The sequence below is a fragment of the Rana temporaria genome, chromosome 2, assembly GCF_905171775.1.
Source record: "Rana temporaria chromosome 2, aRanTem1.1, whole genome shotgun sequence".
NCBI classification, from domain to species: Eukaryota; Metazoa; Chordata; class Amphibia; order Anura; family Ranidae; genus Rana; species Rana temporaria.
The window spans coordinates 346,459,281-346,482,979 of NC_053490.1; the positions used below are offsets into that span (position 1 = coordinate 346,459,281).

Here is a 23,699-nt window from a genome sequence, read left to right on the forward strand (position 1 = left end):
AAGAAAAAAAAGGAAGTAGCTACCTTCACTTTGCCAACGTAGTATTTGTAAAGGATTTTTTTTTTTTTTTCTAACTGTATGCTCAGAGAGGACTACTGACAGACAAGGTCTTGATGCAGCTGTCCAACATTGATTCTAGAGCTGAACAGAGTATTCTAAAGGTTCAGATGGAGGATCCTGTTAACAGCTCAAAGCGGAACTTCAGTAATTTTTTCTATTAAATCTTGCTGCAGAGCTGGGAGGTGTGTCTCTGTGTAAATCCAGGAAGTGGACTGGCAGCAGCTTCAGCTGCCCACAGTTAAAATGGTTGCAGCCAGACTCAGTGGAGGGAGATTTCTGCAGCATATTTGGCAAGTACAGAATATATTAAAATATGCAAAGTGGTTGGAGGGAAGCTTGGGAATGGCAAAGATGTTTTTATTACAAATTATGCGAGTAGACTGCAGTTTCTCTTTAACCACTTCATCCCCGGAAGAATTTACCCCCTTCCTGACCAGGCCATTTTGTGCGATACGGCACCAAGTCGATTTTAACCGACAATTGCGCGACATCGTGCGCCGCTGTACCCAAACAAAATTGACACCTTTTTTCCCCCCACAAATAGAGCTTTCTTTTGGTGGTATTTCATCACCTCTGCGGTTTTTAATTTTTTGCGTTATGAAAAAAAAAAAAAGCGACACTTTTTTTAGACAGAGTACTAAAATACCGATACCGAATACTGATACTTTTTTTTTAATGCCATGTGACCGTGGCATTTTTGTTTTTTTAGGGGGGGGGGGGGGGAGGTAGTGGATTGTCAGTGTGTTTTTTTTTTATTATTATTAAAGCGGTGGTTCACCCTCCTTCACATCATTATACCATTACATTCGGCATCGTAGCGCGAGCTACGGTATGCCGGTCTTAAATTTTTAATCCCCGTACTCACTGTGCTATCGATCATTGAAGAATCCGACTCCCGCGGGGAATGGGCGTGCCTATGGAGAGGGAGGATGATTGACGGCCGGCTCTGGCACGTCACGCTCCCCGAAGACAGCCGGAGTAGGTCTCGGCTCTTCACGGCGCCTGCGCACAGGCTATGCGCAGGCGCCGTGAATAGCCAAGCCTATTTCGGCTATTTCCGGAGAAGCGTGACGTGCCAGGGCCGGCCGTCAATCACCTTCTCTCACCATAGGAACGCCCATTCCCCGGAATCTTCAATGAGCCATAGCACAGTGAGTGCGGGGATAAAAAATGTAAGACCGGCATACCGTAGCTCGCGCTACGATGCCGAATGTAATGGTCTAATAAAAAAAAACATTTTTTTTTTTTAACAGGGTGAACCCCCGCTTTAATATTTACAGTTTATAAATTATTTATTGCAATTTTTTTTAATCAGCCCTGTTGGAGGGGCTTTGGTGAGATATCAGGGGTCTTAACAGACTTCTGACATCTCCACTTTAAGACAGAGAAAGGGACCAAGGATACAGATTCCCCAGTCCCTTTCTCTGCAGCCTCAGCCAAAATGAATAGAGAGAAGCTTCTCTCCATTCATAAACTGAAGCATCGTAAACACAGGTTACGATGCTCAGTTATATGAATGTAAGTGGAGTTGATCCACGCTATCCCAAAGAAAGTGTGCTACCAGGTGCAAAGAACCTGTCACACAAAACCTCACATATGACTTGATCAAAGGCAAGGGTTAAATAAATAAATGGAAGGTGCTGCAATTAAATAGTTTATTTGGAATAGTAAACCAATAAAGAATGTGAAAAGGAATATATATTAATGCGCAACCTGAAAGTCGCATATCTCAGTGACTAATGTGACACACAAAATTGAATTAGATTGGTGTGATGTATAAAGGAATAAATATATAAATTAATTCCAAGAAATTGGGTGAAGGTGATTGGAAGGAACAAACAGCAATGTTATTGCAATAAACCTTTAACACTAGTGATAAAAGATCATATAAAGTCCATAAAAAACACCAAATGGTCTTATAAAGACCTCAAGAGTCCATATAGATAAACATATGCATGTAAAAATAAAACCAAAAATAAAACCAAAAGAAGCAAAAACATTCAAAAAAAATAATGAATGAAGTCTGCAGAAGGTGTAATACTATGACAAAAAGCTTGTAGATTTACATTCAAACAGACAAGGGAACAGAACTGTAAATCTTCACAACTAGATGCTTCTTTCACATAAGGTAGATAAGTGGCCGGTTACCAGAACAGGTGGACCCCCATTACAGAGGTCAAATCAGCTCAGCACACACAGTGCTGGAGGGCCGATTGCAGAGCTCACCCACCCTAGCGCTAATTAAAAAGATTACATCCTTGCGGGCGACCCTGAGTGACATAGCGATGAACAGGGTGGGGAAGGCCTTAGTTGGGCTGCGACAGCGGTTTTATGACAAGGGGAATAAGGCCCACTCCCTCCTGGCTCGGAAGCTGCGAGACAGCACCCAAGCCTCGACACCCCATCAAATCAAAACCAGAACGGGGACCATGGTTACACACCTGAGTGAGATCGCCCACTCGTTCGCAGAGTTCTATACACACCTCTACAACAACCCTGACATCCCGAGCGGCCCCCTCCTGTCTGATATTGCCCAACGCATAAATCAATACCTTGAGCAAAGTGGGGTATCCCGACTAAGGCCAGAGGATTTGATCCCCCTTAATGCCTCGATTACTGAAGAACTGAGTCCACTATTAAATCCCTGCCGTCTAGCAAGGCCCCGTGCCCGGATGGCTTCCCTTATGAATATTATAAGGCTTTCCACCCTATACTGCTCCCCTATATGTGCAAACTATTTAACGCATTCCTCCATGACACCCCCGTCCCTGTAGATATGCAACGTTCATTCATCATGGTGATACCTAAACCAGACAAAGACCCGTCCCTTTGTGCCAACTATAGACCCTACTGAATTCAGATCTTAAGATTTTCACTAAATTACTCTCTGTCCTCTGTCCGCCTGAATACAGTCCTCCCTTCCCTTATCCATAAAGATCAGGTGGGCCTTGTCCCGCTCCGCCAAGCGAGGGACAACACCAGGAAAATAATTGACCTGGTGGAAGTGGCAACCAGGGAGGGCTTGCAGTCCCTTCTACTTAGCCTTGATGCAGAAAAGGCCTTCGATCGCCTAGGGTGGCCCTTCCTGTTCGCTATGCTGCGCCACGTGAGATTTCGGGGCCCTTTATGTATGCGATTCGGCACCTATACGCAGACCCCTCCTCCCAGGTTAAAACACCCTTCGCCCTCTCGTCCTCGTTCCCGTTGACTAATGGCACCAGGAAGGGGTGTCCGTTGTCTCCCCTGCTATTTGCACTTTGTGTAGAACCCCTAGCTGCCACAATTCCAGGGAACGCGAGTATCAAGGGCATTAGGGTCAGAGATCAGGAGTTAAAGATCTTCCGCTTAATATGCCGGCGAGTGAGGCGACCCACCTGCAGACATGCTTCCTATACACCTGGAAAACTATGGCCCTGAAGTACTTAGGTATACACATTACACCCAGATTTGGCACACTGTATCAGGAAAACTCCCCCCCTTTTACGCTCTATTAGAGCCCTACGCCTACAGTAGAAAAAACATTATATATATCATTATATATATCCCTGCATTTTGGTCCGGGTCTTAAGTGGTTAAGGACCGCCGCATGTACATATACGTCAGCAGAATGGCACGTACAGGCACATCCAAATACCTGTACGTGCCTGCGGGTCGGGGGTCACGGTACATGCAACGGTCTGTTAGCCTGTAAGAGCAATCCAGGATGAGGAAGCAGACATTGGTTTCTGGCCACCCCCTCGCACCCGCCGTATATAACCCAATAAAGGTTTAACCCCCTGATCGCCCCGGCGGGTGATATCAATTAAATTTTATCATCAGTCAGGGTCTGGGTCGCCCCAGGCAGTGTTAGGTTAGTGCCAGTAACGCTTACACCCACGCACAAAGCATACACCCCCCTTAGTTGTATAGTTTCTGAACAGATCAATATCTGATCTGATCTATACTAGCGTACCCAGCAGTTTAGGGTTCCCAAAAACTCATTCTTAGCGGAATCAGCCCAGATACCAGCTAGCACCTGCGTTCTGCTAGCACGGACCCTTGTCCGTGGAAAAGTCTGACCGTGTGTGCGTGGCATAACTTTTTTGCGGGAGGATGCCCCCATGCTTCGGCATATATAAATGGTGCATATATGCCCATCATTAGAAGTGGGTGGATGAAGGGAGGTATTCTAATGGTAGGCATACCAACCTATCAATCTTTTTCGTTCAGCCAGCTAGCTGCATGAAAAAAAAAAAGGATTACAATACATGTCCAACAAGAACCATCAACGTACTGGTATGTTGCTGGGCTTTGAATGGTTATACCAGAATGATGCCTGCGGGTTTAGGCATCATCTTGGTATCATTCTTTTCAGCCAGCGGTCGGCTTTCATGTTAAAGCAATCCTAGCGGCTAATTAGCCTCTAGACTGCTTTTACATCCAGTGTCCCCCCCCGGATATAAACCGCGCCATTGGGAAATTGGGAAAGCATTTTAGCACACCGATCTTGGTGTGGTCAGATGCTTTGAGGGCAGAGGAAAGATCTCGGGTCCATTAAGAAAAAAAAAAAAGTACCTGTCACTAACTATTGCCATCATAGGGGATATTTACATTCCATGAGATAACAATAAAAATGGTAAAAAATAAATAAAATGGAAGGAACAGTTTACAAATAAAATAAAAAAACTAAATAAATAATAATAATAATAATAATAAATAATAATAATAATAAAAAAAGCATCCCTGTCCCCTCCTGTTCTTGCAGTAGACCTCTGTAAATCGAATGTGGTAACCTGTAAAGGCTTTTTAAAATGTATGTAGTTTGTCGCCACTGCGCATTTGTGCGCAATTTTAAAGTATGTCGTGTTTGGTATCTATGTACTCGGCCTAAGATCATCTTTTTTATTTCATCAATAATTTGGGCAATATTTTGTGTTTTAGTGCATTAAAATAAAAAAAGTGTATTTTTTCCCCAAAAAATACGTTTGAAAAATGGCTGCGCAAATACTGTGTAAAAAAAAAAAAAAAAATCCAACACCCACCATTTTAATCTGCAGGGCCTTTGGCTTTAAAAAAATATATAATGTTTGGGGGTTCAACTTCTCTTTCTTGCAAAAAATAAAAATATGTTTTCATGTAAACAAACAGTGTCAGAAAGGGCTTTGTCTTCAAGTGGTTAGACGAGTGGGTGATGTGTGACATAAGCTTCTAAATGTTGTGCATAAAATGCCAGGACAGTTCAAATCCCCCCCAAATGACCCCATTTTGGAAAGTAGACACCCCAAGCTATTTGCTGAGAGGCATGTCGAGTCCATGGAATATGTTATATTTTGACACAAGTTGCGGGAAAAAGACAAAACATTTTTGCGCAAAGTTGTCACTAAATGATATATTGCTCAAACATGCCATGGGCATATGTGGAATTACACCCCAAAAAAATACATTCTGTTGCTTCTCCCGAGTACGGGAATACCACATGTGAGACTTTTTGGGAGCCTAGCCGCGTACGGGACCCCAAAAACCAAACACTGCCTTCAGGCTTTCTAAGGGTGTAAATTTTTGATTTCACTCCTCACTACCTATCACAGTTTCAGAGGCCATGGAATGCCCGGATGGCACAAACCCCCACAAAATGACCCCATTTTGGAAAGTAGACACCCCAAGCTATTTGCTGAGAGTTATGGTGAGTATTTTGCAGATCTCACTTTTTGTCACAAAGTTTTGAAAATTTAAAAAAGAGAAAAGAAAATGTTTCCCCCCCCCCCCCTTTCTTAAATTTTAAAAACAAATGAACTGTAAAATACTCACTATGTCTCTCAGCAAATAGCTTGGGGTGTCTTCCTTCCAAAATGGGGTCATTTGGGGGGGTTGTGTGCCATCTTGGCATTTTATGGCCTTCAAAACCGATAGGTAGTGATGGGTAGTGAGGAGTGAAATCAAAAATGTATGCCCTTCGAAATCTTGAAGGCGGTGCTTGGTTTTCGAGGTCCCGTACGCCGCTAGGCTCCCAAAAAGACCCACACATGTGGTATCCCCGTACTCAGGAGAAGCAGCAGAATGTATTTTGGGGTGTAATTCCACATATGCCCATGGCATGTGTGAGCAATATATCATTTAGTGACAACTTTGTGCAAAAAATTAAAAATAAGTTTGTCATTTTCCCGCAACTTGTGGCAAAATATAAAATATTCCATTGACTGAACATGCCTCTCAGCAAATAGATTGGGGTGTCTACTTTGCAAAATAGGGTCATTTGGGGGGGGTTTGTGCCGTTTTGGCATTTTATGGCCTTCGAAACTGTGATAGGTAGTGAGGAGTGAAATCAAAAATGTGCGCCCTTAGAAATGCTGAAGGCGGTGCTTGGTTTTTGGGGCCCCATACGCGGCTAGGCTCCCAAAAAGTCCCAAACATTTGGTATCCCCGTACTCCGGAGAAGCAGCAGAATGTATTTTGGGGTGCAATTCCATATATAACCATGGCATGTGTGAGCAATATATAATTTAGTGACAACTTTTTGTAAAAATTATTATTTTTTCCGTCATTATTTAATCACTTGGGACAAAAAAAAAATAATATTCAATGGACTCAACATGCCTTTCAGCAATTTCCTTCGGGTGTCTACTTTCCAAAATGGGGTCATTTGGGGGGGGGGGGGGTTTGTACTGCCCTGCCATTTTAGCACCTCAAGAAATGAGATAGGCAGTCCTAAATTAAAAGCTGTGTAAATTCCAGAAAATGTACCCTAGTTTGTAGACGCTGTAACTTTTGCGAAAACCAATAAATATACGCTTATTGCTATTTTTTTTTACTAAAGACATGTGGCTGAATACATTTTGGCCTAAATGTTTGACTAAAATTGAGTTCATTAGATTTTTCTCATAAAAAAAAGTAGAAAATATAATTTTTTTCCAAAAAATAAAAAAATCACAGAGGCAATCAAATATCATCAAAAGAAAGCTCTATTTGTGGGAATTAAAGGACGCAAATTTTGTTTCGGTACAACATTGCATAACCGCGCAATTACCAGTTTAAGCAGCGCAGTGCCAAAAATTGTAAAAACACCTCGGGTCTGTAGCCTGCATATTGGTCCGGGTCTTAAGTGGTTAATGATCTGCAATTCTGTACAGAATTTATTTGACAATATAAACAAAATAGAACGAATCATTAAAACTCACTGGCCTATATTACTTACAGATCTGGTTCTGCCTATTACTCTACCAACACGCCCGAAATGTATGTATAAACGTCCCCAATACTAAAGGATAAAATAGTCAAAAGTGTCCCTGATCCTCCTAAAAAGATGGTTTCCTTCCTTGGCCAAACAGTTTTTTTTCAAATGCAGCAAATGCCTAGTCTGTAGAACATGTAAAGGTGGAAAGAAAAAGGGTAACACATTTCAAATCCCAATCTGCAGGACAAATATTTGAAATCCCTAAATCGGGCTTTGACAAATTTGCTTGGAATCTAGGAGCCAGCTAAAAAAGTTAGGAGCCAGAAAACGCACCCCGTCCCGACAAGCTTGCACACAGAAGCGAACACATACGTGAGCAGCGGTATTCAAACCACACATGTGAGGTATCGCCGCGATTGGTAGAGCGAGAGCAATAATTCTAGCCCAAGTCCTCCTCTGTAACTCAAAACATGCAACCTGTAGAAGCCCGCCCCTTTAGGGCATATGCCTGGAGCACGACCTGTCTGATCCACCTGAAAATGGAGGCCGACGAGACCGCCAGACCTTTCTCAGGACCAGTCACTGACACGAACAGCGAGTCCCATCACCGGAACGGAGCCGTAGCAGACAAGTACGCCCGTAGAGCTCGCACAACGTCCAAGGAAAGCAACGTGGCCTCCTTCGGGTTCTTCGGCTGAGGACCTAACAAGGCCGCCAGATCAAAAACTCGTCTGACCGAAGGAATGGCTACTAAGAAAGACCACCTTCTGGGACAGAGAGAACAGAGGAATCTCCTGAATGTCCTCAAACGGAGCCCTTTTGAAGCACCGAGAGGACCGAATTCAAGTCCCACGGAGGCAGTGGAGGACGCACAGGAAGGTCACATGCCTGACCCCCTGTACAAACGTACGCACCAGGGAGTGCGTCGCAAACGGTCGCTGAAAATAAACAGCCAAGGCCGAAATCTGACCCATAACTGTACTTAAGGCGAGAGCTTGACCCACTCCCCGCTGTAGGAACAGCAGCATCTGGGACAGCACGTATGTGCGGGGGTGCAATTTCATCTCTGCACACAAAGAGATGTAGGCCTTCCATGTACGATGGCAAATCCTACGTGAAGTAGACTTCCGTGCAAGTAGCATGGTAGAGATCACAGAGTCCGACGGACCTCGGACCTCCAGCTCCTGGCTCTTAACAGCCATGCCGTTAAAGCCAGCGACTGTAAAGCAGGGTGAGGAAAAATTGGACCCTGCGACAGAACATCTACTCTTAGGGGTAGAATCCAAGGGACGTCTTCCACCAGACGCACCAAGGTCCGCGTACCAGGAAAAGGCACGGCCAATCCGGAGCGACCAGGATTGTTGGCATCCCCTCAGCTTCCACTCTGCGCAACAGGTGAGGGAGAAGCTTCAGAGGAGGGAAAGCGTAGATTTAGGCGATAGTGACCCCACGGTGCCACCAACGTGTCTGACGCGTCCGCCCAAGGGACTCTTGACCTGGCCACGAAACGTGACACCTTCAGATTGAGACTGGACGCCCGAAGGTCCACGCCTGGCGTGCCCCATTTTTGGCACAACTCTTCCGGGTGCAACGATCATTCTCCCGGGTCCGGTGTTTGGCGACTTAGGCAGTCGGCTTGCCAACTCTGCACCCCCGGAATGTACACGGCCGACAAAGCCGAAGCGTACCTTGTGGCTCACCGGAGGATGTGTGCAACCTCCACCACCACGGCCGGGCTCCGCGTGCCCCTTTGATGGTAGACATACGCCACGGCCGTGGTGTTGTCGGACTGGATCCTGACCGAACGGTCCTGCAGACCCAGAAACCACTTGGGGAGACGCAGCCTGAAAGCCCAGAGCTTCAGGACATTGACTGGCAGGCGGGACTTCATTTGAGTCCAGCGCCCTGGGCTGACTGGACACTCCAGAACGCCCCCAGCCAGAGAGGCTGGCATCCGTTGTGACCACTGTCCGATAGCACCGCAAAAATAATTTCCCGGTCCGAAGTACCGGAGATGTCAGCCACCACACTAGGGAGGACCTGACCAGGCGACTTCACCCAAATCTGGTAATCCAGAGACGAAGGGAACTTGTCCCAACGTGACAGAATCTCTTTCTGTAACACTCGGGTGTGGAATTGGGCATACGGAACCACTTCGAAAGAGGCCACCATGGGACCCAGAATTCTCTTGCAAAGGCGAAGCGACGACCACTGCTGGGTCGCAAACCGCTGCACATTGCAGTGTCTGGAGTTCTTCCGTCGGGAGAAAAAAAAACTTGCTTCTGAGGAATCCAGGACCAACAAACTGAAAATGGTCCTCTTTGACCGCAACACGCAAAAACCTCAGGTACGCGTCCTGAGTACCCAAGGACGCCATAAAGTCCCCCTGATGGAGAGCCTCCCCCACTACAGAGCGAACAATTCCATCCTGAATCTTTGCACTTCGACAAAAGAGTTAAGGGCATTGAGGTCCAAGATTGGACGGACCCCTTCCTTTTTTGGGGACTACAAAAAGATTGGAGTAAAAACCCCTGAAACCGTTCCGTTAAGGGAACCGGTATAATCACTTCCCTGACCAGCAGATCCTGACCAGCCCCTGACAGGGCCACCCGGCGTACCGCAGGAAGCTGGAAGGAAAAATCTGTTTGGTGGACAAGAGAGAAACTATCTTGTACCCCAAGGAAATTGCCTCGCAAACCCAGCGGTCAGAAAGAGGGATCTCCACCGAGCTGCGCATCCGCAGTCAGCCCCCCAACCAAGTGTCTGGCGGGGGCAGACCTACATGCAGAAGCAGGCTTGTCCGCAGGCTTGCGGTACCAGGTGCGCTTTTGATCTACAGCAGGCGCCTTAGCACCCTGGAAAACGTTTTGCTGCCGCACCTGGAGGGCGAAAAAAACGCTTGGGGAAGGTAAAGGAGGGACCCTGCTTATGACGAGAATCCTTACCCTTCCCAGATTGTGGGAGCAGAGTTCTCTTACCCCCTGTAGCATCTATAATGAGGTCATCCAGGGACACCCCAAAAAGGTCGTGCACCCTTCAAGGGTAAGTCCCCCAAGGACCTTTTAGACACTTTACACTTTAGCCACCCAAGGTGGCATAGTACCACCGCGTAGGCCCTGGAGAGCAAGAGGAGCGTATCGAGGGCCGATTCACAGACAAACTGTAGGCCCTGCACCAACTGGTCAGCCAGGCCCACACAGAGCTCAGGAGCATTATGCGCCTCCAGCTCCTGCAGCAGGGACTTTGCCCGCTCGGTAATTGTCTGACACTAGAGCTCCGGCCAAAACCGGTCTCACTGCCGACCCCACTATTGTGAACATAGAGCAGGCCACAGCCTCAGCTCTCCTATCTGCGGGGATCATAAAGGTGGGAGCCCCTTCCACAGGTAACATGGTAGACTTGTTCAGTCTGGACACAGGGGGGACCGCTGACGGAGGACTTTTTTTTTTTTTTTTTTTTTTAAGTCTTCCTCAAGAGGATAACGGACCGCAAAGTATTTTGGTACATCAAAAACTTTCTGCTGCCGATCCCATTCCTTGTATAATATTTTGTCCAGGTAAGGAACACACAGAAACACTTACTGCAAGGCAGAGACCCACAGGTCACCCTCCCGGCCGCAAAACAGAGCAGGGAACCCCCAGGTAACTCACCACCCGGCCAGGCTGTAGTGCTGCTGAAGCGCTGAGAGTGCTGTCCGATCTGCGCCGTCCCTCAGGAAGCAATTCGCGGGCTGCAAAATGGAGGCCATACACGTGTTTAAAGCAACAGTGACAGCAGAAAATACAGCCCAGCACACACAGCAACTCCAGTACAACAAATTAAGAAGGGAGAAGCTGCTGCTCCAGGTGAGCACACCTGAGCAATCAATGTCCACTCAGAAACAGGTGGGTGCCTGCAATGCATGAGGCAAAAACTTGAAGGCAGGGTATGGACAGCCGCACACCAATGAATCTTAAAAAAGTAAGCCTTTAATGGTGAAAAAGGAAAGGCACTACAAAAAATGTATAGCACCACACAGCAGCACAGCCCCCGTAGGTGACAGAGCCCCAGGCGGACCCCCCCCCCCTTACAGCCGCCACCCAGCATGGAGAAGGAGGGAGAGAGGAAAGCAGGGCGGACCCTCATTTGACCTCCCCAAGGAAGCACCAGCCATACCACCTTGCCAGGGCAAGGGGCCACTACTTACCGGTCCTGCGACCACCGGCTGGAGGCATTCCGGACAGAACCAACGTCTGCTAAACGGCATGGCTGTCGGCCAGACACACTGTGACAAAGCCATAGAGACCGGTCATATGTGTGCCCTGGAACATGTAGTTCCCCGGCCACCCCTGGAGCAACAGGGCATGTCGTGGACGACTGAGGGCCGGCACACGCTCGATGGCCGAGCATGGGGGGGGGACTACAAGGATCAAGATCCAGCCCGTCACCCAGTCGGCAGTTGATAGTAGATCTCAGGATCAAAAAATGCAGGAACAAAACAAAATAAAAGCGAAAAAAATTGCAAAAAAAGTTCAGAGTACATGGACTCCAGAAGGCCATGTCTCTCCTGACGCTAGGCAGACAAAAAAACTGGAGCTGCTGGGTCAGAGAGAAGGATGTACCCGGTGGATCCGCCCCCTGGGAGGAGCTGTACTGAAAAGTGTTTTAACACTTGAAGTGCTGTTTTTTCTGCCTAGTCTCTCCTGGAAGAAAGGATATAATACCCTAAGGTCAATTGCTGCTGTGTCCGTCCATGAACGGAAGAGAAATAGTAATTGTATGTAAGCAGAGAGGAAGTAGAGCGGATAGTGTTTACATTACAATAGATAGCATAACTTCTGGTTTTGCCGGTCACTTTCGGTCTGTGCGTCACTTCCGGTTCCGGCAGAATCCGGAAGTGAGTGTAATTCCGAACTGCGCCATCAATGTGAGTAGTGGGAGGAGCTTAAAGTATAAAAGACAGCCAATCAGACCCTATAAGCTTCTGATGATGCCCAGTGGGAGGGGTGAAATGCGTCAAGCTACGGAGTATCTGTGAAGGCTTTGTATGCCAAAGAGGCAATCTCTGCACGTTTTTTAATGTAAGTGTAATGATTTTAAAACTTTTAAAATAAAATTAGCAGTATTACACTATATTCTCTTTGTTCCATTCCGTTAAAATCACATCGCTACGAATTGTTATTGATCGACTGAGTTCGAAGGATCTGGATCAGCGGGAGGAGGTCAACAGACATCTCTCCTTAAATGCCAGACACACCAACTTACTCTGGACAGGCATTACCATTCTGATACAGGCGTATATACCATTTCCATCTGGTGAGTGGTGACCCAGGAGAGGAGCACGGAAAGTCAGCAGAATATATTTCAACTTGTCACCAGCCTAACACTCCATATTTGATGGACTTTATTTTGCACTATATTAGCACTGAGCACTTAAGTATATTGTTAAGAGAGATATATAGATATAGATATATAGATAGATATAAGTTTGAACACACCTTCTCATTCAAAGAGTTTTCTTTATTTTCATGACTAGAAAAATTGTAGATTCACACTGAAGGCATCAAAACTATGAATTAACACATGTGGAATTATACATAACAAAAAACTGTTAAGAGGAGACTGTGTGAATCAGGCCTTCGTGGTAGAATATCTGCTAGGAAACCACTGCTAAAGAAAGGCAACAAGCAGAAGAGACTTGCTTGGGCTAAAGAACACAAGGAATGGACATTAGACCAGTGGAAATCAGTGCTTTGGTCTGATGAGTTCAAACTTGAGATCTTTTGTTCCAATCCCCGTGTCTTTGTGCGACGCAGAAAAAGTGAACGGATGGACTCTACATGCCTGGTTCCCACCGTGAAGCATGGAGGAGGAGGTGTGATGGTGTGGGGGTGCTTTGCTGGTGACACTGTTGGGGATTTATTCAAAATTGAAGGCATACTGAACCAGCATGGCTACCACAGCATCTTGCAGCGGCATACTATTCCATCCGGTTTGCGTTTAGTTGGGCCATCATTTATTTTTCAACAGGACAATGACCCCAAACACACCTCCAGGCTGTGTAAGGGCTATTTGACCAAGAAGGAGAGTGATGGGGTGCTGCGCCAGGTGACTACCTCTTGAAGCTCATCAAGAGAATGCCAAGAGTGTGCCAAGCAGTAATCAAAGCAAAAGGTGGCTACTTTGAAGAACCTAGAATATGAAATATATTTTCAGTTGTTTCATACTTTTTTGTTATGTATAATTCCACATGTGTTAATTCATAGTTTTGATGCCTTCAGTGTTAATCTACAATTTTCATAGTCATGAAAATAAAGAAAACTCTTTGAATGAGAAGGTGTGTCCAAACTTTTGGTCTGTAATATATATATATATATATATATATATATATATATATATATATATATATATATATATATAGATATATAGATATATAGATATATAGATATATATAGATATAAAATCGGGGTTTGACAAACTTGCTTGGAATCTAGGAGCCAGCTAAAAAAAAGTTAGGAGCCAAAAACACACCCCGTCCCGCCAAGCTCGCACGCAGAAAGAACGCATACGTAGCGCCCGCATATGTAAACGCTATTAAAACCATACATGTGAGGTATCGCTGCAATTGGTAGAGCGAGAGCAATAATTCTAGCCCTAGACCTTCTCTAACTCAAAACATGCAACGTCGTCTATGGAAATAGCAATGGGGTACAGCGCTCAGGTTTGTCAGCAAGAACAATCAATAAAGGGTTAAATAATAATGATCAAATTCAAATTAAAATAAATAAACAAACCACAACGGCGACGTATGTAGTCTGAAAGTTCATGAGTCCATGTTTTAGGAGGTAATAGGATCAGTCCCAGCAAGAAAATCAACAGGAGTTTGTAGAAAGCTGTGGACGATCAGTTCAAATGATGAGCAGTTAATCAAGGCAGCAGTCCAGGAGCGAAGTCAGCTCAGTATATGCAAGAAAAAAGAATAAGGAGAGAAGCGCCACTGAGTAAACTGTGTTTTTAATATAACATATGAAATAATCCAGCACTTACATCATAAATTACTATGCTGCAGTCAGGGGAGCTGGCACAAGTCTGGCGGACAGTAGACCAAATGTATCCAGATGAGATGTGGCTGCTGGGACCCGAGGAGAACCGCTCTCGCAGCCACATCTCATCTGGATACATTTGGTCTACTGTCCGCCAGACTTGTGCCAGCTCCCGACTGCAGCATAGTAATTTATGATGCAAGTGCTGGATTATTTCATATGTTATATTAAAAACACAGTTTACTCAGTGGCGCTTCTCTCCTTAACGTCGCCTATGGAGATTTTAAGGAGTAAAAGTTTGTCGCCAATCCACGAGCGGACGCAATTTTGAAGCGCGACACTCGGCGTAACATTATCTTTCACAATATAAAAAAAAAAATTGGGCTAACTTTACCGTTTTATTTTTTAATTAAAACAAGTGTATTTTTTCCCAAAAAAAGTGCGCTGGTAAGACCGCTGCGCAAATAAGGTGTGACAGAAAGTATTGCAACGACCGCCATTTTATTCTCTAGGGTGCTAGAATAAAAAAATAGGATTTTTTGTACTCCCCGTAAAATCCTTCTCTGACGTCCATGGACGGACACAGCTCCTTAAGTCTTGACAAGTGGGTTATGTTCCCTGTTAACAGGAGAGGACTAGGCAGAAACATGTTAAATGGTTAAATACATGTTACATTAACAGAGTTGAACAGCCCCGCCCAGGGGGCGGTCCCTCCAGACATAACCCTCCTCACTGCAGCATGCAGCCTCAGTTCGTAACAAGCAGTACAAACCTGAAAAGGAGGGGTGGGAGCTGTGTCCGTCCATGGACGTCAGAGAAAAGGATTTTTTGGAGAGTACAAAAAATCCTATTTTCTCTTAACGTCCATGGACGGACACAGCTCCTTAAGTCTTGACAAGTGGGACGTCCCCAAGCAGTGTCAAAACGAGGGGTGGAAAATATATCAGTAAAACCAATTTTAACTTCACCCCAAAACAAGCAGAGCTCCTCAAACGGAGGAGATGCAACTTCAAACATCCGCCTGCAAACGCTAGCGGGCGAAAGAAAGCATCAGAAGATGCACTCACAGCAACCAGGAAATTTTAAAACACAAAAAAACGTGAACGGACGACCAAGTCGCCGCCCTGCACACCTGTGACACCGACGTATGAAGTCGGAAAAACCCAGGAAGCACCAGGTGCCCTGGTCGAAAGTGCCGTGACCGGAACAAGGGGGGCCCGCCCCCTAAGAGCATAGGCCTGTATGATGGTCTGTCAGATCCACCGAGACAGGGTGGTCGACGAGACCGCCAGGCCGTTTGTGGACCAGACACTGACACAAAAGAGGGTCAGATCTGCAAAACGGAGCCGTAGCAGGTAGGTACACCCGCAAAGCGTGGACCATGCCTGAAGTATGAAAAGCAACCTCCGTAGGATGCGCCGAGGATGGACGAAACAATGCCCCTATTCAGGCGAAAGTCCGAGACCACCTTCGGAAGAAGGGAAGGTCGCGGGCGCACCACCTATTCTTTATGGAGGATCAAGCATGGCGGCTTGTAAGACAAGCCCGCCAGCTCAAAGACCCCTCTAACGGAAGAAAAGGGCCACCTTCTGAGATAGTGTTAAGAGAAAATCTCTCTGAGGTTTCCAAAGGGAAGGCTCCTGAGGAACCGAGAGCACCAGAGTCAAAACTCATTGGGGAAGAGATGGGCCAAGAGGGGAAAGAATATGACAAACCCCCTGCACAAAGAGGTACCCACCAGGGAACTGGCCCCAAAGGGCCACTGAAAAAACACAGAGATAGAAGGACCTCTCGCCCTGGCGATGGCCAGGGTACCCCTCCGCTATGAAGCGCCCGAAATCGGCGTACCAAGGACGCCAATGTCAATCTGGAGTGATTAGGAACATCGGGATCCTCTCAGCCTCCACTCTATGGAGCAGCCGAGGAAGCAACACAAATGGAGGAACGGTATAAGGCCGCCGATACAGACCCCCACAGGGTCACCAGCGCAACTTACGCGTCAGTACCAGAGCACTAGACCTGGTCACTAACTTTGACACCCTTGCGGTGGAGAGGTGCGGCCAGGAGATCCACGAGTGGAAAAAAACCAAAGCGAGCCCGGGCCACGTAACGACACAGAACTTCCTGGGCTTGAACCCAGAGGCAACTGCATGCAGGGCAGGCAGTCTACCGCTGAGCTATAATCTCGCCTGCCCTGTGAGACTCACTTCCTGCAAGGGAGCCAAAACACCCCCAGGCACAGAAAAACAGTCACCCTGGTCCAGCATCAGGTGACTCCAGTAGTCTGCCTGCTGGCATACCCATGGTAGACTGAAGCCACAGTCGTGGCGTTGTCAGCTAAAACCTTGCAACCTCCTCGAACACGAGGAGAATCAAAGCCTGATCACCCAAATAGTGGCACAATGAACGGTAGACAGGGTTCACAGCACCCAGGTGGCCTCCCACCTAGGTACTAACCAGGCCCGACCCTGGGTAGCTACCAAGATCAGAATAGAGCAGGCAGATTCAGGGAGTTGTGGCCGTAGGTCCATGCAAGTCCAGTGACTCTGGGCTGACTGGACCCCCCCAGGGGTCCCCACAACCCGTGAGGCCTGCGTCCGTCGTAAACACCGACCACTGGAAGGAAGAAACAACTTCCCGGCCCGAAGAGCCGGGGATCTCTGTCCCAACTCAGAAGACTCCGACTAGGTGGCGCACCTGAATCTGGCGATTACAGAGACAAGGAATTTCTTACCACCTGGACAGTATTTCCTGGAAAGCCCAAGTGTGGAACTGGGCATACAGTACCGCCTCGAAGGAGGCTACCCACAGGTCCCGGACCAGCATGTACCCGGAGAGAAGACCGATAGTGTGATGCTAATACCCTCACTGCAGACTGAAGAGTCTGCAATTTCTCCAGGGGAAGAAGGACCTTTGCTCCCTTCAAGTCGGAATCAGGACCGGCTCCAAATGTTTAGCACCCACCAGAAACTTCGGAGGGTCTGAATGGCTATAAACAGCTCCACTAGGTCTGAGACAGAAGCTGCCCTCAGAAGAAGGTCGTTCAAGAAGCCCACGAGGCAAAACCTCACTCTCCCAAAGTTGGGATAATTGCGAGCTCCTAGGTGAAAACCCTCAGTGTTGACGCCAGATCAAAAGGGAGGACCACTCAGAGACCCCTCCCCATCACGGAGCACAGAAAAATTCCGTGACCTATGCAAAACGGGACATGTCCCACACTGTTCAGGCAGACCGACAAGCCGGGCGAGGAATAAACTAGAAAATAACTCAGTTCTATGGATAGGCGTAAACCCTATCTAGGACTCTGAAGAGACCACCTCGCAGACCCATCAGTCAGAGAGCAGGGAGATTCACTGAATTGTGAACCTGTAAGCCGCCCCCCCCCCCCAACCTAGAGCAGGGAGGGAAGACGACTGCATAGGCGGGATTTTGGTGCCGGCGTTTATGCACCCAGGGACAAATTAGTCCCCCAGCTGAGCCCTTGTCGGCCCCCGTAATAATACATACACAAAGTGTGTATGTATATTATGGAAGTGTATGCACACATGTCTTTGGAGGGTGGGAGGAAACCGGAGTACCCGGAGGAAACCCACGCAGACACAGAGAGCGACAATGTAAGCTCCAGCTAGATTGGTGTCAATGTCCGGAATTCGGACCAATGACTCTTTCTGACAAGTAATGGAATTAACCACTACACCACCGCGTAGCATCTCTGAAACAGAAGCCCTGGATAAGAAGGGCGCAGCATTCAAAGAAGCATCACAGACCTATATGAGGCCCTGGACCAACGGGTCCGCTAGCCTAATATCATTGGTAGAAGGACGGTGCTCCTCCACTGTCTGGTGCAAAATGCTCACTCAGAAATCGACTGAGACCCCAGAGTAGTAGCCACAATAGGCCGCAAGACGGACCCCAGCATGGTAAACATGGCAAGGGCCAGTACTTCGGATCTTCTAACAGCCAGATGCATACAAGCGGGGACTCCCGTAATAGGGAGAGTGGTCAGCTATACATGACACCCGGAGGATCCCCTGAAAGGTCTCTCCTCAAAAGGGCACTGAACCGCCAGGTGGTGAGGGACTACCTCAGCGGCTTTTCTCATTCCGCATCTTAGAAATTGTCAAAGAAGGGCACAGAAGGAGAGAACCTACACAGAGCGGTCTGATTTGTGAGATCCAAAAAAGACAGAGCCCTCGGCGGAAACACAGCTGCACTATACAGCTTAAGAGAGTCCCTTACAGCAGTGAGAAGCGCACCCATAAATGCCTTATCCTGCTTTTTTTTCTTTTTTTTTTTACTACCCAGGTACCTGGTCCATGGCTCCATAGCAGAAAAAACAAACGTACGACAAAATGGCCGCCAATGGGAGTTTTCAATGTAATTGAAAACCTCCCAAAAAATGGCGCCAGCGTCGGCAAAACGCTGCATTTTAAACAGGGAAAGCCTCCTAGGGCTTTTACAGTGATAACCCCCACAGGAAAAACACAGTATCAAACAATAAAAGGTGCCAGATAACATAGCCCTCTCAGGAAAGCCCCCCTCCCCCCCCGGACAGCATGCCTTAGCAATGCAACAAGGGAAAGGAGCAGGGAAGGGAGGAGAAGAGCACCTCCGAACCCCAGGAATGCCCAGCCGTACCAACCCACCGAAGTAGGAGGGACTGTACTTACCCGTCCGAACGAGGACTCGCTTACGCATTCCTGACAGACCTACAACCGCAATGGAGGTAGCCGTCGGCCCGGTCCACTGTGAGTGATTTACACCACAGCCCAGTCATATGTGGACCTCGGAGCAAAGCTCACGGCCACCTCAGGAGTCATGACCAAGCCTCTTTGCATAGGTGTGTCCACGCTTGCTGGTCGGACTGAGTAGACTACAAGGATCTATAATATCCAGCCTGTCACCCAGCCGACAGTTGAAAGAAGATTCTTCAAGAAAAAGTAAAAATAAAATAAAATTTCTCCTCAGGGCGCTGGGCCCAAAGGGAGCCATACGTCCTTCTCCTTTGCTACGCAGAATGAAACTGAGGCTGCATGCTGCAGTGAGGAGGGTTATGTCTGGAGGGACCGCCCCCCGGGCGAGGCTGTTCAACTGTTAATGTAACATGTATTTAACCATTTAACATGTTTCTGCCTAGTCCTCTTCTGTAAACAGGGAACATAACCCACTTGTCAAGACTTAAGGAGCTGTGTCTGTCCATGGACGATAAGAGAAATATATATAATGTTTGGGGGTTCGAATTAGAGGGAAGGAGATGGCAGTGAAAAAACACATTGGAACTGCTGTTTTTTGCTACTTGTAATGTAATGCAACCTGTAATGCAGGGCTCGACAATATCCGGGCGCCCGGTCACAATTGTGACAAGAAATTGTGACCTGGCGCCCGCCGGTAATTGAGGCCACTGCCTACAAGGCCGCCAACTCAATTATCAGCCGTCGCGGGCCCGCCGCGATCGCGCAGCGGGGGAGGTGGGGGTGCATGGAGGCACACAATCATGTGTCTCCATGCGCCCCCACCTTGCGATCGCGGCGGGCCCATGACGCCCGGTAATTGAGGCCACGGCTTTGCAGCCTTGTGGAGGCCCAAGCTTACTTCTGTGACCTGCCGCCATCTGGTGGTGGCCGTTGGCCTTACAAGTAAAACAGCAGTTCCTAAAGTGTTTTTTCACTATTTTCACTGCCATCTCCTTCCCTCCAATTAGAACCCCCAAACATTATATATATTTTTTTATTCTAACACCCTAGAGAATAAAATGGCGATCGTTGCAATGCTTTGTCACACCGTATTTGCGCAGCGGTCTTACAAGCTCACTTTTTTGGGGAAAAAATACAATTTTTTTTATAAAAAAATAAGACAACAGTAAAGTTATTCCAATTTTTTTTTTATATTGTGAAAGATAATGTTACGTAGAGTAAATTGATACCAAACAGCTCACGCTTCAAAATAGCGTCCGCTCGTGGAATGCCGTCAAACTTTTACCCTTTAAAATCTCCATAGGCGACGTTTAAAAAATTCTACAGGTTGCATGTTTTGAGTTACAGAGGAGGTCTAGAGCTAGAATAATTGCTCTCGATCTAGCGATCACGGCGATACCTCACATGTGAGGTTTGAATACCGTTTACATATGCGGGCGCTACTCAGGTATGTGTTCGCTTCTGCGCGCAAGCTTGGCGGGACGGGGCACGTTTTTTGTTTGGCTGGCTCCTAGATTCCAAGCAAATGTGTCAAGCCCTGCTGTAATGTTTATATATATTATACACAGACACATACACAGTCATAGCCGAAATTGTTGGCACCCCCCAAATTTTTACAGAAAACAATATTTTTTTTGTCCGAAAGCTGGGTTTGCGTCCGGGATCTTGGGTCTTCCAGCAGGATAATGACCACAAACATACGTCAAAAAGCACCCATAAATGGATGGCAACAAAGCACTGGAGAGTTCTAAAGTGGCCAGCAATGAGTCCAGATCGAAATCCCATTGAACACCTGTGGAGAGATCTTAAAATTGCTGTTGGGAAAAGGCGCCCTTCCAATAAGACAGACCTTGAGCCGTTTGCAAAGGAAGAGTGGTCCAAAATTCCAGGTGAGAGGTGTAAGAAGCTTATTGATGATTATAGGAAGCGACTGATTTTAGTTATATTTTCCAAAGGGTGTGCAACCAATTATTAAGTTAAGGGTGCCAAGAGTTTTGACCAGCCCATTTTTGTAGTTGTGTGACATTATGTCCAATTTTTTTGTTTAGTTCCAATACACACAAAGGGAATTAACATGTGTATAGCAAAACATGTGTTACTGCAATACTTTTCTGTGAGAAATACTTAATTTTCTGAAAAATTTCTGTGGTGCCAACAATTTCAGCCGTGAATATATATATATATATATATATATATATATATATATATATATATATATATATATATATATATATATATATATATATATATATTTATATATATTAGTTCACAGGAGCCAAGTTTAATTTCTTGTTTCAATTATACCCAGTGACCACTGTGCATAAAATTAAACGTTTATCACAAACACAAGCTTAAAAAAAAAAAAGGGGGGCGCTTCCCAATAAAGGATAGTCCTTTGAATATATAGAGTAGGAGCCAATATTTGTAAGAATTATAAATTTACAACAAAAATACTAATCATACAAAAATATAGTGTAATCAGAGTAATATTATAGCCAAGCTAGAAATAAACTGGTGTATGACCTGGAATTTGTGTAAAGGTTACATAAATTTGCACAACTACATTTATTGGTCTATTCACTTTAGTACATGTGGCTACGAAGATATTTTATTCTATACGCTATACTGCCTAGATGTCAGGATGCATTTGATCATACCCTTCTATTACCCGATGCTTATTCATACCAGGTCTATAAGAAGCAAACCTGCCTGTCAAATCAGAAAAATGTTGTACGAGCGCAATCTCCTCACTCATGTGCAACTAAAAACAATCTTCTATAATTTATTGAATTTTAGTAAGGTTTACCATGGTATCTGTAAAATCTAAGAATTTGTTTCTAGTACAAAAAGGGGGAATGAAAAAAAACACCACACAACACTACACAAAAATCATACTGACCTCATCCCACAGGTGTAAATACAGTATAAAAATGACAAGGACACTCAAAGCAACTTGATAAAGACTTTACCTGTTTTATGGTAAATGTATCTCCTTTTGCTCCCGCTGTGTGAAGGAGCTTCAGTAATGCAGGCTGAGGTCGTACCTGATGGATGGGTAAAAAAAAAAAAAATATATCTAGGTATTTATATTTAAAAAATAAATTATCTATAAAATACACTAATATATATTATTTTTATAAATTAATAAACGCTGGTAAACAAAGCTAATAAACTTGATTACCTACAGCTGCTACTTAACCACTTGCTTACTAGGCACATATACCCCCTTCCTGCCCAGGTGAAATTTCAGCTTTCAGCACTGTCACACTTTAAATGACAATTGCGCGGTCGTGCGACGTGGCTCCCAAACAAAATTGACGTCCTTTTTTCCCCACAAATAGAGCTTTCTTTTGGTGGTATTTGATCACCTCTGCGGTTTTTATTTTTTGCGCGATAAACAAAAATATATCGAAAATTTTGAAAAAAATTCAATATTATTTACTTTTTGCTATAATAAATATCCAATAAAAAAAAAAAACATTTTTCTCAGTTTAGTCCGATAAGTATTCTTCTACATACTTTTCGTAAAAAAAAAAAAAAATCGCAATAAGCGTATAGTGATTGGTTTGCGCAAACATTTTAGCGTCTACAAAATAAGGGATAAATTATGACTTTATTATTATGTTTTACTAGTAATGGCGGCGATCTGCGATTTTTGTCAGGACTGCGATATTGCGACGGACACATCGGACACTTTTGACACATTTTTGGGACCATTCACATTTATACAGCGAACAATGATATAAATATGCACTGATTACTGTATAAATTAGTGATTCTTACTGTGGGGGGAGGGGGGTGACTGGGGGAGGTGACCGATGGTTGTCCCTATATACAAAGTGAAAGTGAATTAATAGTGCATGTGAATGATCCATAAACACATAAAGAAAGCTGAAAAGAAAATGAATTCATATAAAAGAGTCCATAAATCACACCAATCTTCAAGTGATTAAGCAGTGATTGATCAATGAATGGCATCTTTCTTGAAGAAATCTTGATACAAACTTTCCACCACACCTCATGTGCTTGTGAATCCACTCCCAAAGGTAAAAAAAATCACCAAAACAATATGCCTCACATTCACATGTTCGGCACAATAGCTTGATAGCAAATTCCAATGGTGATCACAAATCAATCAAATCCACATGAAAAAATAAATAAAATACTTCCAATGGTGAAGTATGTAAAACCAATTTAATAAAAAGTGCTCACAAATCCTCACTCATTGTACTCATGTTATAAAATTCATAGACACTTCAATCAAAAAAGTTCTCTAATGAAGGAGACTTGCAGTAAGAGGTTAGGCTATTGCGGTCACGGAGGACACAGAATATCCAGCAGATCTTACCCTCCACTTGCTCGCTCACTTCCCCAGCTACCTCCCTCGGCAGTGATAGTACGTATAGGGAACACAAAAATTTTGAATTTTCCAATTGAAAAAGTCTATACTAACGAAACATGTCTGGGCGGGGCCTGCACGGCAAATTTTTGTGATCCCTATATGTACTATCACCGCCAAGGGAAGTAGCTGTTCCGGCTGGGAAAGCGAGCAAGTGGAAGGTGAGATCTGCTGGGTATTCTGTGTCTTCCGTGACCGCAATAACCTAACCTCTTATTGCAAGTCTCCTTCATTAGAGAACTTTGATTGAAGTGTCTGTTTATTTTATAACATGTCAGTACAATGAGTGAGGATTTGTGAGCACTTTTTAATAAATTGGTTTTACATACTTCACCATTGGAAGCATTTTATTTATTTTTTCATGTGGATTTGAT

The 23,699-nt window shown here is 45.4% G+C and overlaps 1 protein-coding gene across 1 annotated transcript in view; it reads right to left on the reverse strand.

The window, feature by feature from the left end:
* The window catches only part of MDM4 (MDM4 regulator of p53), a 284,489-nt gene that overhangs the window by 166,796 nt on the left and 93,994 nt on the right, over positions 1-23,699 (reverse strand). The window contains exon 3 of the mRNA XM_040337591.1: positions 21,896-21,970. Coding sequence (XP_040193525.1) covers positions 21,896-21,970 — 75 coding nt within the window. The remainder of the gene's footprint in view (positions 1-21,895; positions 21,971-23,699) is intronic.